The sequence below is a fragment of the Chrysochloris asiatica genome, unplaced genomic scaffold (genome assembly GCF_000296735.1).
Source record: "Chrysochloris asiatica unplaced genomic scaffold, ChrAsi1.0 scaffold00131, whole genome shotgun sequence".
Lineage (NCBI taxonomy): Eukaryota > Metazoa > Chordata > Mammalia > Afrosoricida > Chrysochloridae > Chrysochloris > Chrysochloris asiatica.
In genome coordinates, this window is record NW_006408649.1 from 8834086 (window position 1) to 8850087 (window position 16002).

Here is a 16002-nt window from a genome sequence, read left to right on the forward strand (position 1 = left end):
GTGTTGTTGTTGGCGGAACTCTCTGCTATACGTCCACCCGATCTGCCATCTTGTTTGTTCTCCTAGATTCTTTTTAATGTGTTAAGGATCAAGTTAGAAAAAAAAAAAAAAAAAACAAATCCAGAGGCTTGTTCTTAGTTCATTATATATAATGGCAAAGTAACAGAGCTCATCTGCTTACTACATTAATGGAATTTTTTTTTTCATGGGAGATAATCCCAGGAGCTAATAGAATCGTCTAGAAACTAGTTCTCAAGAAATTTCATAATGTATTTCTTACGCAACTTAACAATCTATAAGAGAGTAAATGTTTTGTATTCAGATTTAATTCAAATGTTAAATTTTTATGCTTTTTTCCTTCTTTTTCTCATAGAACCTTCCTAATATTCTCACTGATGACCGATTTAAAGTTATGTTTGAGAACCCCGATTTCCAAGTAGACGAAGAGAGTGAAGAATTTAGGCTTTTGAATCCACTTGTTTCAAAGATTAGTGAAAAACGGAAGAAGAAACTAAGACTGTTAGAGCAACAAGAACGCCATGAACAGGTAATATACTCCCTATCATTCTGTACTATTTCTGTGTATTTTAGAAGTATCTTTGGATATACTTGTGATATAATTTGACATTTAGCTTGTAAGCATATCTTATTTAATCACAAGCATCATGTTTTGTAGTTGGCTGATGCTATTTAAAATAATCTGTTTGAGGAAAAGGGGCTGCTTCTTACTATTTTTATTTTCAGGAAGATGAGGAAGAACCAGAAGGAAAACCAAGTGATGCAGAAAGTTCTGAGAGTTCAGATGATGAAAAGGACTGGGTTGAAGAGGTCAGGAAGCAGCGCAGACTTCTCCACCAAGAGGAAAAAAGGAAGCGACAGGAACAAGTCAAGGAGGACCAGCAGACAGTTCTGAAGCCCCAGTTTTATGAGATCAAAGCAGGAGAAGAATTCAGAAGCTTCAAAGATTCTGCTACAAAACAGAAACTGATGAAGTAAGTAACACTACTTTCAGTGAATAGATGACATGTTCTCAGAGCCCTTGCTTTGTCTAGTTGGCATATTACCCTCAGGATGACATTTTTAACTTCTTTGAGCGGTAGAGGCTGGGTGAAGGGAATAATGAAGGGCAGTAGTGCAAAGAGTTACCATAAGGGAAGTTAGTTTCAGAGCAAGGCCAGAGGAGGCAGTGTTTTTATTAAAACACACTGTTAGTTAGAATTTTTTTTAAAAACACACTTTTTTGAGGAATCGTTTACGTATGATAACATTTTGGTAATTATATATTAGAACATGTTTCAACTCCAAAACCACTCTTTTTTGTTGTCCTCGTATCTCCCCATTGGGTTTCCTAACCAAGGTAAGATACTTATCTGATAACTATGTCCCACAGATCAGCAATTTGAAAACTTTTGGACAGTGTTAATTAAAAGGTAACAAATTCTTTGCGTCTTAACAAAAGTTATTTTTAAAAATTAGGATCTCAGTTTACCTGACTACTGTAACGTTTATTTAGAAAATGTGCCAGAAATTTAAAGCTCTTTATAGGAAAATTGTAATATCAAAAAGATATTACAATTTTTAACTATTATTTAAATAGTTCTCATTGTCATGTGTTTAGGTACTCAAGTCCAGTTGTGTATAAAGTATAAATTATGTAAATCTCTGCTTTGAGAATTTCTAGGCAAAGTTTTAAGATAAAAGATTTGAAATATGATAGATTATTACAAGATATAGAAGTCTTGAAAGAAGACCCTGAAGATCTGGTAGCTGAGGAGAGCAGACAAAAGTTGAAGAAAGAAGGGCCTGGGCAGAGTAGAAAAGATATGAAGACTGAAACTGGTTACCATCTAGTCAGTTCAAACTCATGTGTGAGAATAGATCTGTGCTTTATAGGACTTTCAGTGACTAATTTTCTGAAGTTGACTACCAAGTCTTTCTCCTGAAGCCAATGCAAGAAAGGCCCACTTAGAAATGAAAGGGGTAAGAAAGTGACAGAATGTTGCTAGGTTGTACATCTGAGGAGGTTACAGAAAGTTAATGGAATTGTTCCATTATCTTTTCCATTTTCCTACATTTTTTTCTGGAGTTTCCTTGTATTTCTTTGTTCCATCACTTTCTAGCAGATATCTAGAGTACTAAATGGTGAGTGGCTCTTTCAATTTAGAATCCAGAGTCATTTCAAAATTTTGTTTTCTATTAAAAAATATATGTTGATGACTTAAGAAGCTAATAATGTTGTTGGTATCTTTTGAAGTTCTTTTCTTTACCTACCAACCTCATTTTTTATAACAGATTTATTGAGATGTAATTCACATTGCATATAGTTTATCAACTTAAAGTGTACAGATTAGTGGGTTTTAGTATATTCACATAGTTCTGCAGCCATTACAACAATCAGTCATTTTCCTCACTCTAAAAAGTTCCTCATTTAACACATCTCCCAGACATGCACAACCACTAATCTACGTTCCATATCTCTATACAGATTCTAGACATTACATATAAATGGATCTTTTGCAGCTGACTTCTTTCACTTGACCTTGTTAAGGTTTATCCTTGTTGCAGTATGTTTTGCGTATTTCATCTTTATTGCCAAATAATACTCCATTTTATGAATATGCCACATCTTATTTGCCCATTCATCAGTTAATGGCATTTTGGTTGTTTCTACTTTTTGGTTAATTATTCATAATGCTGCTATGAACATTCATAAATACATTTTTTGGTGGACATATGGTTTTATTTCTTTTGAGTATATACCTAGGAGTGGAATTGTTGTGTTATATGGCAATTATGTTTAACTTTTTAAGTATGAGGGTGAGTCAAAAATTATCCTCATTCAGGCTATAGAATTTATTTTAATCAACTCTTAGAAAAGACAAATGCATCATTTTTCTATACAATCTCCTTGTTGTCCATCTGTCAACAAACTTTCATGTTCTATTACTAAAAGTGTTTTAGGCTGAGCTTCGAGCCACCCATGCACTGCTGTCTTCACTACTTCATCAGAGGGGAATCTTCATTCTTGAAGGGCTGCTTTCATGGAACCAAACAGGTGATAGTATTATGGAGCAAGGTCAGGGCTATAGGGAGGATGCTTTAGCACCTCAAACAAAGTTTTTGCAGAGTGTCAACAGTGTGGACAGAGGTGTGTGGATATCCATTGTCATGTAAGAACACAAGGCCTTTGAATAGCTGTCCTCTGCGTTTAGTCCCAAGTTTAGACTTCAGTTCTTCAGTGAGCATCTTACTATAATGAGCCCTGTTGATTAATTGCTGAGCCTTTTTCCTGACAGTGTTCCAATACTGATTCTTTAGAATCCCAGAAAACTGTAAGCATCAATTTTCCAGCTGATGGTTGACTTTTTAACTTTCTTGGTTGGCGATTGAGGATATTTCTATTCCATACTCTGTCGTTTACTTTCAGACTCGTAGTGATGGATCCATGTCTTGTCATCAGTAACGATTTTTTTTTTTTAAAAGACACTTTTACCCTCCTTCCAGTATCAGTCTAAATTTTGTTTGCAGATGTCCTAACGCTTCTGTTTATGCTCTTCCATGAGTTGTTTTGGTACCCATCTCGCACAAACTTTTTGAAACCCAAGTTTGTCATGGATTTTTCCATAGACAGGGCTATGGCTGGTTTGCAAATGATTTGCCACATAATCCACTGTGACTCATCTATTCAATAGAATCATTTCACGTGTACGCTCAATGTTGTCATCAGCCGTGGACATGGGCAGACGTTTTAATAAAAGTGGAGTGCAGATAATTTTTGACTCATCTTTGTAGCTGCCAGTTTTCCAGTTTCTTGGTGCTCCATTTTACAATTGCACCAACAGTGTATGCAGCCTCACTTTTTATGAAGCTACAATGCAAAAATGTTTTATTTGGAGTCCTATTCAGAAGCAGAGGGATGGAAATCTTCTTGCTTCTTCTAGCTTTCTAATTTTAGAAAATAAATTTGTTTGTTAGATTATCTGCTGGTTTTTTCTTGTTTTATTTATTCTTTCATCCCTAGCTCCTAGACCAGAACCTAGAACAGAGTAAGTACTTCCTAAACACTTGTTGAAAGTATAAATCTTCTATGACCTGGCTACACAATAGGTAACTCAGGAAGTAACCCCTTCAGGGTTTGCTGAGATAAAAAAACAGGAAAACTCAATTGTCTCATAGCTCATTGATCAGGAAAATCTGAGAGAAAAGTGAGTTTTGGTGTAACCATGGTAACAGGAGGTGGGACTCATCACTAGTCTCACTTACTTCTGCTTTTGGTTTTGTAAGAATAATGGTACCAGCCGTGTTCGCACAGCCTTCTCTAGTTGGCTGGGTTTGATGGTTCATTGCAGTAACCACACAGAACTCAAGACACCACGCTCACAAGCAAGCCTGCTGCCCAGTGTCACTCCACTTTACTTGCTCTGTGAACCATTGTCTGGAACTCCCATCAGACAACCTTTCTGCCCTGCTGGGTCTGGGTAAGAAAAAGTGGGAGAGGGTACTGATAGCATGATTCAGATGTTGAAGCTAGCAGAGTTCATTGTAATTGTACAAATCTGAAACTCTAGTATGGCTATAAAATTAGCTGTCTCAGAAGCAGAGAGGGCATCTCGCTACCATCGAAGAAGAACTTGAAGTGGAACGTGTCCTTTGGACCCCAGGATCTCTGTGCATTGAACCTCCATGAACCAGGAACAGAAAACTGATACCAGAGGAGTATGAGAGGAGCAACAGCAACAGAACCAAGAACCAGAGCACAACAGAGAGCCATGAAAGTTGAGTGACTTTGAGCAGGAGGTTTGATTGTTGAGTGGGGTGCCACCAGGCATTTAAGTGGGAGAGCGAGGTTTGCTGAGCCCTGGAGCTAGAGCTGAGTGCCTCAGGCTGAGGTTTATGGTGGAGTGGTGTATCCTGTGGGCATTTATCAGCAGCTCTAAAAGAACTTTGTAACACTGCCAGGACAGAGAGAGGCCTGTCTGTGAGCTCAGCTGAGGAGAGGTTGTCCTGAACTGTGCCCTGAACATTTCTAGCCTTGAATTGTAAACTGTTAACCCCCCTATATATGGTGTTGGAGTTTTGTGTGGCCAATGCAAAGGATTATTGGACCTAACAGAGAAGCAGAGAGTGTTGTGGGAGGTATGGTTGGTGCCATTTTTTTGTAGGGTTGAAGTAGGATTAATGTAAAAATCAAAAGGGATTAAAACATCATGTTTCATGAATAAAACAAAAGCTAAGTTAAAGTTTAGCTAAACATTCTTTTTACGCAGAGGAATTTTGTGATAATACATATATGAGTTTAAAAGAAAAATCCTGTTGCTTAAAGTAACATATCTTTGGTATGAACGGCACCCGAAGTGCGCTAGCATTTTGGCACAAAACCTTATTGAATTCCAGTCCTGACTGGATTATTTTGGCAAATCCCGAACTTGCAGTATTTTCATTTAATAATATTTAATGAAGCATATAACCATTATCCTTCAAAGACCTAACGTAACTCCTAGTGTTTATTCTGTTAGTTACCACAAGACAATCAATAAAAGGCAGCATCAGGATTGAGTATATTATGTTTAATTGTTCATTGGACTTGTCCACCTTTAAAACTATCTATAGTAAACCTTGCAAAATCAGACTCTGTGAAGGGCAAAACCCTGTCAGAGAAAAACAAAATCAAATCCACTGCTATGGTGTCTTTTCCAACTTACAGCCATACTATATAGGATTTCAAGACTAAATCTTCAAGGGAGCAGCAGATAGCCTCATCTTTCCCCTGCAGAGCAACTGGTGGGTTGGACTGCTGACATTTCAGTTAGCAAGCAGTCCAGCACCTAACCCACAGCACAACCAGGGTGCCTTATAAAATAAATACTTTTAAATTAAAGCAGTACATGCTTGTTACAGAAAAACATAGGTGTAAAAGTACTAATTTTCCAGAAATCTATTAACAAAAGTATCAGTTTTAGAGAGAATGTAGGGAGAAACTGGACACCCAACAATCAATTAAACTGTTATGGTAGTCTCAGTCAAAAATAATGAAAGCCTGATCTATAGAGTGGTGGTGATGGTTGGTGGCTATGTGCCATGGAGTCGGTTCCCACTCATAGCGACCCTGTACAGGGTTTCCGAGGCTATAAATCTTTACTGGAGCAGAAAGCCTTATCTTTCTCCTGCGGAACAGCTGGTAGTTTCAAACTGCTGACCTTAAGGTTCACGCCCGATTCGTAACCACAAACAGATTTAAAACCAAATTATTCACAGGACTGTGGCGCTGGACCACAAAGTCAGCTTGAAGTACAAGGTCATTGGTTCAAATTCACCAGCCACTTCTTGGAAACCCTATTCAGGGTCACTATGAGTCAGAACTGCCTCAATGGCATTTAACAACAACATCTAAGAATAAGAAAGAAAACTGGACAGAAACTACAGCATTGCTGGGTTAATCATTTAATATCAAAGAAAAAGGAATAGTCACGGATGATGTTGAAATTCCTAGTATTGCTGTCTCCAAGATAATGAATACCAAATGAATGCCAGATTTAAAGCTAAAAGTAATGAGCTGGGTTTTCAGCATGTTAAGTCTTCAGTGCTCCAGTAACTTCTTGGTAGTTAATTTTCAGTTGACTAAATAGAGTATTGGTGTGGCACTGTAGAATAAGCACTGTAATGCTAACCTTAAGATCAGTGGTTCAAACCTATAGCTGCTCCTTGGAATCCCTATACAGGGTCACTATGAGTGGGAACTGACTCAACAGCATTTAACAACGACAATAGAAATGTGGCCCTGATACTCTGAGAAAGTAAAGCCAGTGATAAATTAGTTTGACAGAGATTTGCCTTTATTGTTTTAATTGATACTATGAAATGAAAATGTTTTTCCTTAAATGGGTAGAGTAAAATGAGGGCTAAGGACGAAACCTTGAGAGAACAACCCATTATTTTTGTTATTAAAGACCATAAGGCTTTCTCTAGAAAAAGACAAATGCATGCAAAGTAATATGTATAACTTGAGAGAGATCACAAATGTCATGATCCCCCTAGGGCTAGAAATTCTGATTTAGAGGACAGGCAAAGGAATAGATGAGTAGTGAACATCCTAAGAAGTTTATCAAAAAGGAAGGAGGAGCAATGGTTTGAAAAAACAAAGCCTGGATAGAGTTTTAGAGAGAAGGGAATGGTTACAAATGTCAACTGGAGCAGAAAAGCCCAGGGATTGAAGGTTGAAAAGCGCCATTAGGAAGATAGCCTTATTGGGACTAGATTCTCAAGAAGTTATCTGATGCTAGTGAATTGATAAATGAATGAAAATTATAAAACACTATGAGTAATTAGTGTAAATTTTTCTTCCAAGGAAAGAGTGAGAGGAATGAGTCAAAGACAGTATTTTGATGGGAAAAGGTGTTTTGATCTTGCGAGATGTCATTGGTTAGCAGACAAAGAGGAGGAAACTATGGAAATAGGTACAGTAAAAAATATAGAAAAAGGAAGTAAATTGGCAGCAAAATCTGGGAAGGAATCAGAAGTAAATATGTTCAGGAGCAAAAGTTAAGGGATAGCCTCAGAAAGGACAAGGGATATATCTTCAGATTCAGTGGAAAGATGCTAGAATGAGTGGAAATAGTTACTTTTATAGGTAGAAAATGGAGTCTTGGCGTGGCACTGTGGGATAATGCGCTGGACTGCAAGATCGATTAGAATCACAAGGTCGGAGGTTCAAACTCACCAGTTGTTTTTCGGAAACCCTTTCTTTACTGGCTTACTGTGAGCCTGAACCGACTCTTTGGCACTTAACAACAAAACAACAGGTAGAAAGATTTAGAAGTTAATGCTTCATGGCCTTAATTAGGAATCTGGGCATGGCTGCCTTTTCTGTTATTTGAAGCAGCTGTGGATTGTAAGCCATAAAGTAAACACTGCTTCAGCGCACAGGATTTCCTAGGAGCAGCTGATGGGTTTGAACCGCTGACTGTTCGTGATGCTCTTTGTTGGTAAGCAGTAGAGGAAGAGAATGAAGACCTTACAAACTTAGTAGATGAGGGTATCTTCACTGTTTGGTTAATAAATGTTAACTGTTGGGTGGTCCTTTCAGTTCAGTTGATGAAAACATTCTTAAAACTGCCCGCCTGCTCATGATGGTGGTTGTGGTTGTATGCCATGAAGCTGATTTTGATTCCTGGCAACCTTGTATAAGATTTCAAGGCTGTAAATCTTTACAGGAGCAGAAAGCCTCATCTTTGTCCCGTGAAGCAGCTTACAGATTTGAACTGCTGAAAACTCATAACCTACTATTCTACCAGGGCTTCTTTACTTCGTGATTGTTGTTGTTGTTGCTAAGTGCCGTTGAGTCAGTTCCGACCCATAGCGGCCCTGTATAGGTTTTCTGAGGAGCGGTTGGTGAGCTTGAACCACCAACCTTACAGTCGAGCACTTAAGCCACAGCACCCCACCAGGACTTCATGATGGTGGTAGTTGTATGCCATGGAGTGAGTTCACAGCCCTCTATAGGGTCTCTGAATCTGTAAATCTATAGGGGAGCAAATGAGGTTTCATCTTTCTCCTGCAAAACAGCTGGTAGCTTCGAACTACAGACCTTGAGGTTAGCAGCCCAACTTGTAGGCCCTGGAAATTCAGACATTTTAAGCCAGTCCCTGCCTTAGAAGAGCTTGTCTTCCTCACCAGGTCATTAGTAGTTCTCCTGAGATTTTTTTTTCTTTTTTTTTTTTTTACCACATCTACCAAACCTCGAGGTTGGCAGTTCAAAACTACCCGCCATTCCATGGGAGAAAGATGAGGCTTTCTGCTCACATGAAGGTTTACAGCCTCGGAAACCCAGTGCAGGGTCACTGTGAGTTGGAACTGACTCCACGGTACTTAACAACAACAATCAAATTACCAAGGTTGTGAATTAATGACAGCAAACTTTACTGCCTAGCTAATTTTCCTTGCTGATAGTTGATAAAAGCTGAAGGAAATCAATCTTAATGTTTTATTACAAGCATTTTTAAAATCTAGTTTTGACAGCAATTTAATCCTGGTGTGGCGCCATAGGATAAGCACTGAAGTCAGTGGTTCAAACTCACCAGCCACTCACTCCTCAGAAACCCTATACAGGGTCACTTGGAGTCAGAACCAACTACATGGTACTGTAACAACATACTTTTTTAGAATGTTTAGAATTTAAAATATATATTCTCAAGCAATATGTACCCACGTATGTATAAGTATATTATCATTATAATACTTAAAAATATCAAATGTGAAAGTCTTTTATCCCCCCACAAACCCTCTGGGGTAATTTTGTATGTCATCCTGTGAATTTTTTTAAAAAATTCGATCACTCATATGTACTCTCTCTTATACACATATGTAAACATGTATATAGTTTTCTCTTTTCTTGAACACAAATAATGTCGTACTAACGGCATTGTTGTTTTACTTGCTCTTTTCATTGAACACTGTTAAGTGCCATCGAGTCTTTTCTGACTCATAACAACCTTGTGTAGGGTTTCTGAGAGCGGCTGGTGGGTTTGAACACCTACCTTGTGATTACAAGTCCAGTGCTTTTCCTGAAGCACCACACCAGGGCCAATATATCTTGGAGCTTTTTTTGTGCGTTCCTGTGAGTCTCCCTTGCTTTTTGGTGCCTTCAAGTCAATTCCAACTCATTGTAATGCTATAGCATAGAGTAGAACTGTGCCATAGAATGTTCTAGGCAGTAATCTTTATGGGAGCAAATTACTTTATGGATACATGTGCTGTTTATATAAATACCCCTTAATTTGGGTGTTTAAGTTGTTTCTTGTTTCTTTCTTACCTTTTTCACAGTTACAGCTATGCTCACAGTGTTGTTTTTTAAGAATACATTCCTAGTAATCGAATTTGCTTGACAGACACTGCCAGTTGCCCTCCAAAAAAGACTAACAGTTTATTTATTCTCTGGCCATATTTGCCTCACATTTACAGCAACAGTGGATATTAGGAGTCTTTTAAAATTTTACCTAAGCTGATGAGGCATTAGATTTTGTGATTACTTGAATTTACCTCTCCTGAAAGAGGGGCTTTGAAACAGCATATGCAAAGTAAAAGCGCCAAATGGGATTTTGAATACCCCTTACAGTCTAAGTAAATGTCAGTCAGAATTAGTTATTTAGAACAAAGTACATGTCTGTGGATTCCATTTCTCCTTCCTCTTCTTTTTCCTTTCAGTGTTGACCATGGAAAGGTGACTCTTATTTTAATTTAGTGTCTAACTCTCCTAAATACTGTATTAAAGCATGTGTCTTTCTGTGTATCATCTTCCATTCTTCTACCTCTCTTTCCACAAAGCAATGAAAAACCTTTCAGTTGAGGAGCATTATTTTTTAATTAAAATTTTAATATGTATGTGTGTGTGTGTTTTAAATCCTCAAAGAAGTATATTTTTCAGTTTCCTTGGGGCATATAATAAATATCTAATTTGATTTTTCCCTTGTAGTTTATGACCATATATTTTTATTTTTAAGATAGCCCTGCTAATAATTTCAGTTCTTCCCCTAATAGCCTTATCCTCCTTGTACTAATTTCACTCTTTTAACTTTTAAGTCCATATCTATCTACTTAACAGTCACTCCAAACTTTCGAAGATTTTTTGGTTCTGTTTGCCCCAATTACATCTGGGTAAACTCCAACCTCCAACCTTTCAGTTAGCATCCAAGCTTGTTAACCATTTGCACAACCCTGGGACTCCTAAAATTCTTAACTTTCTCATCAGTTACAAAGTATCCAAAGGTACATGGCCACAGACCTGACACATAGCTGGAGAAGAGAAAAGAAAGAGTTTAGGTGTGTTAGGGGGGAACAGGGAAAGAGGGGAGTGTAGGCACGGGGCTGCCACAGTTGAACAGTTATATATAGATATGAAATACTAGGAACAACATGCGACTTGACTCTCTGTGTTTTGTGTTCCATTGCAATAGAAACTTTTCAGGTGTTACCACAGCTGTGTCTGTCTACTTTTAAAGTCATCTCTGACCAAAATCACACTCAAGCAGCAGGCTTTGGAATTGCTGGTTAGCAGCCACGTTGAGTAAACTGACTTTCAAAGGGAGGGAAGTGGAACTTGCTTTAATGTAGAAATCTGCACACACAGTCCCTGCCTGTGTCTGATCTCGTGCCATGGCTCATTCTTAAACCCAGCTTGTCTTTCCAAGTAGCCTAGACAGAACAAGTTTTTACAAGTGCACGTCAAAAGTACATTGAGAGAAAACCAGAATTTATATACCCTATCATGGAGGAAATAAGGGCATTCTTAAAAGAGTAGTAATTTCCCACAATTTACTTGAAAAGTCTTTTTCTTTCCAAATTAGTGTTTGCCGGGTACCACCTTGTCTCTGTGGCACCATACTGATTCAGCGTTCCTGTTAACTTTGGAACCTCCGAGTTTATGAAATCAAAGAACAAAAATGAACAGGTTGAGGATTTTGCTTATGCTGTCATAATTCATATACATACTAGAGTCACTTTACATTTAACTTTTGAATTGTTGTTTTCTTAAAAAACAAACAAACCTGAGTTTTCATTTCATTCACTTGTTCATGTGGAAACTTGCTATTTAAAATACTTATTGGAAAAGTTTATAAATCAGTTATTGTCTGACATATGTTGAGAAACCAGAAGTTCTTAAAATGGAATCCTGGTCTTAGGTTTGAATCCTTTCTTGTAGCCTGGGGGCAAATGATTTAATATCTTACCTCCCTTTTTGCCATCTGTAAAGGATAAATACTTCTGTCTCAGGGATGTTGAAAGGATTAATTAGTTAGTCTGTAAAGAACTTTGAAGATGAAAAGTACTTTAAAAGTGCTTCTTAATAACATTATTGCTTAGAAAAGAGTACCACTTTTATGCTAACCACTTTATGCCTCAAATTATATAAAGAAGGTATGTTTAATACATTACTGGTAGTTATAAACTAGAGATAAATCTCTCATGGTGTGAGCATCAAACATTAATTTGAGAATTTCAAAGGAGCATCACTTTGTCCTCTGGATCCTTTCAGAGCTATGTTATGCCCATAATTATTTACAAAGATCGTATATTAGGGAATAGAAGACTCTTTCACAAAATTCAGCCTTTATCCTTTTATTCACTCAAGATTTTTAGTATCAACTGTTAAAAGGTATATTCAGTTTGGGTTGGTACAAGGAGAGCATGAGAGGAAAGTATATTTACTGAGTTTTGAGGAGATGATAAAAGACAAGAGAGAACCATTTTCTTTCTCTTTTTCTTCCCTCTTCTTTCTCCCAGTTTCATCATGGTAACAGGAATGCGTTGCTTTAGCCATTTTAGAAGGGTTAAAGCAAACTGCTAAAACTTATTGACAGTACATGCCTGTAGGCTTAATTCATTTTTTTTTTTTTACTCAAAGCCAATTCAACAACAACAAAAAAGACCATTGTCTTGATTTTATGATAAAATACTATTATAACAACATTTTGTAAAGTATTATATAGCTAATATTATTTAACTACATAACTAGAGTCCTGGTGTGGTGCTGTAGGAAAAGCACTTGACTGCTAACCACAAGGTCAGTGGTTCAAATCTCCCCCTGCTCCTTGGAAATTCTATATAGGATTGCTATGAGTCAGAACCAATTCAACAGCACTTAACTAAAACAAAACATTGCATAACTAGTACAGAGTTCAGATTTACCATCTTTATTGAAAAGGAGAGGATGTGTTAATTATTTGTCAGAAAGCAATTCAAAAAGAAATCGAACTATGTGGATAAATAGCAGTGAATAGGACTGAATCAGGGAGAATTTTCTCAATATAATTGATCTTGTTTTCTCTTAGTGAAATCAGTCCTGTTCATTTTTCAGGTTGTTCAGATGACTTTTAGTCTGATGAGTTAAGACTGAGTGAAAGGAAAATAAGCTATCATAGTTCTCTGTAGTTTGACCTAGAGAACTCAATTTGTGTTGATTCCTTTGTAAGAAGGTGAGTGTTCATGGTGGTTGTTGGGTACCGTTGACTCATGGTCAGCTGACTCATAGGTACCCAATGTGACAGAGTAGACCTGACCCATAGAGTTTTCTTTAGGCTGTAATCTTTGCTCTGGTAGCGTAGTGGTTACAGATCAGGCTGCGAACTGCAAAGTCAGCAGTTCGAACTACCAGCTGTTCTGCGGGAGAAAGGTGAGGCTTTCTGCTCCAGTAAAGATTTATAGCCTCGGAAACCCTGTACAGGGTCACTGTGGGTCAGAACCGACTCGATGGCACTTAACAACAACAACAGTCTTTGCAAGAGCAGATCACCAGGTCTTTTCTCCCACCAAACTGCTGGGTAGGGTCAAACTGCCAACCTTAGTGTTTAACCATTGTGCCACCAGGGCTCCTTAGAATGTACAGAAGTGGTTAAAATGCTCCTGGTGTGGCACTGCAGGATAATGTGCTAGACCACAAAGTTAGTTTGATCTACAAGGTCGTCGGTTCAAACCCACCAGCCACTCTTTGGAAACCCTATACAGGGTCACTGTGAGTTGGAACAGACTTGACGAAACTTAACAACAACAACAACACACTTAACTTGGGCATGGCTTCAATATATAATGCTTTAGAAGCATAAGTGGCCACTGACCATCATAGTGAATTACAGGCTTCAGAAGTGTGATTTATCAAGATAAGTAGCACCCATTGACATCTTTGTCACATAAAATATTAGTGACTGTTTTTGCCAGTCACTGTTTTTGTTATCATATACTTATTGAGTATGAATATGATTTCCTGAGTGCCCTATTTCCATTGATTATGTTAAATGAAAGAAATTTTTTTATTTATCATGTATGTAAAAGATTTTTCGTCTTCATATGAACTTAATTAAAATTTATCTCATATGGTGTATCAAAACATTATGCTAATTATATGTATCATTCTATTAAACTTTCTATAGCAAAACCCTTGAAGATCGTTTGAAACTTGAAGCAAGAAATGGGACATTGAATGTATCGGATACCACTGTTGGCAGCAAACAATTGACATTCACGTTAAAAAGGGTAAGTATATTATTGTTGGTTTTTTAAAAAATGCTATTAATTTGCAAGAGAAAAGCCAGCTTCCAAACATGATTTATATGTCTGACCTCCCAAATTTTACCCCTACAAAGTAAGGTTCCCTAGTCCCACATTTTTCATGCAAGCAAAGCACCTCTTGGGTTGAGAGTACATTGCCTGACAGAAGCAGTGCCAGGAGTATTACTAAAAAAATTCAGCATGCCATTAGTGACCTAAGAGTTGGCACTGTTCCTTGAGTTGGTGATGAACCTTAGTGTCTGGGACACTGTTAATGTATACAAGTAAGTGGTTTTTAATATAGTCACAGAGTTGTATAGTCATCACCATGTTGAATTCCAGAACATTTGCATGTCCTCAAAAATAAGCTCCTCCCAATCCTGTTGTTTAAGTGCCATCGAGTCAGTTCTGACTCGTAGCAACCCTGTGCACAACAGAAGGAAACACTGACCTATCTGTGCCATCCTCACAATTATTATTATATTTGTCTAAATCCATCTTGTTGATGGTCTTCTTCATTTTTGCTGACCCTCCATTTTACCAAACATATTGTCCTTTTCTAGGGCCTGGTCCTTTCTCATAACATGTCCAAAGTATGAGAAACAAAGTTTTGCCATCCTGGCTTCAAAGGAGCATTCTGACTGCACTTCTTCCAAGACAGATTTGTTTTGATTGGCAGTCCATGGTACTTTTAATATTCTTCACCAAGGCCATAATTAAAATGCATTGATTCTTCTATAATCTTCCTTATTCATTATACAACTTTCACATTAATATGAGGCTATTGAAAGTAGTATGGCTTGGGTCTGGTGCACCTTAGTCCTCAAACTAACATCTTTGTTCTTCAACGCTTGAAAGAGGTCTTTTGCAGCAGATTTGCCTAACAAAATACGTCTTTTAATTTCTTGACTGCTGCTTCCATGAGTGTTGGTTGTGGATCCAAGCAAAATTAAGTCTTAGACACTTTCTATCTTTTCCTCCATCTATCAGGATGTCCTTTATTGGTCTATTTGTGGGGATTTTTGGTTTATTTACATGATGTGCAATCCATACCAAAGGATGGATCTTCGTCGGTAAGGTTAAAGTTCTCTTCGCTTCCAGCAAGTAAGGTTGTATTACCTACATATTGCAGATAAGTCTTCCTCCAATCCTGATGCCTTGCTCTATTTCATATAATCCAGCTTCTTGGATTAGTTGCTTAGCATACAGATTGATGAATAAGTATGTTGAAAGGATACAACCTGATGCACACCTTTCCTGCTTTTAAACCATTTCTATCTTCTTGTTGTAATGACTGTTAATGTTATTCACAGTTTGTCAAGATCCTCAAGGTCAGAAGCCTTTGCATAATCAATAAAGCACAGATAAACATCTTTCTGGTATTCTCTGCTTTCAGCCACGATCCAGCTAACATCAGCAATGATAATCCCTTGTTCTACATCCTTTTCTGAATCCAGCTTGAATTTTTGGCAATTCCCTGTTCATGTACTGTTGCGACTGATTTTGAATTTTGTTCAGCAAAAATTTACTTGCATGTGTTATTAATGATATTTTTCTGTAATTTCCACATTTTGTGGGTTACCTGTCTTTGTAAAGGGCACAAATATGGATATTTTCCAGTCAATTGGCCAAGTAGCTCTCTGCAAATTTCTTGGTATAGGTGAATAAACACCTCCAGTGCTTCATCAGTTTGTTGAAAGATTTCAGTTTGTATTCTGTCAGTTCCTGGAGCTTTGTTTTTCACCAACGCCTTCAGTACAGCTTGGACTTCGTCTTTACTACCATTGGTTCTTGATCATATGCTACCTCTTGAAATGGCTAATCATCAACCATTTCTTTTTGATACTTTCTGCATCATTCAATATTTTGCCCTTATGATCCTTCAGTACTACATCCCAAAGCTTAAATTTTTTTCTTCAGTTCTTTCAACTTGAGAAATGCTGAGCATGTTCTTCCCTTCTGTTT

General features: G+C 37.5%; 1 protein-coding gene across 3 annotated transcripts in view; it reads left to right on the top strand.

Annotated features, from left to right (window-relative positions):
- Window positions 1–16002, top strand: part of NOL10 (nucleolar protein 10) — a 189112-nt gene that overhangs the window by 160869 nt on the left and 12241 nt on the right. For all 3 annotated transcript variants that reach the window (XM_006869461.1, XM_006869463.1, XM_006869462.1), the window contains 3 exons: window positions 374–547; window positions 745–992; window positions 13920–14022. In XM_006869461.1, the coding sequence (XP_006869523.1) occupies window positions 374–547; window positions 745–992; window positions 13920–14022 (525 nt within the window). The remainder of the gene's footprint in view (window positions 1–373; window positions 548–744; window positions 993–13919; window positions 14023–16002) is intronic.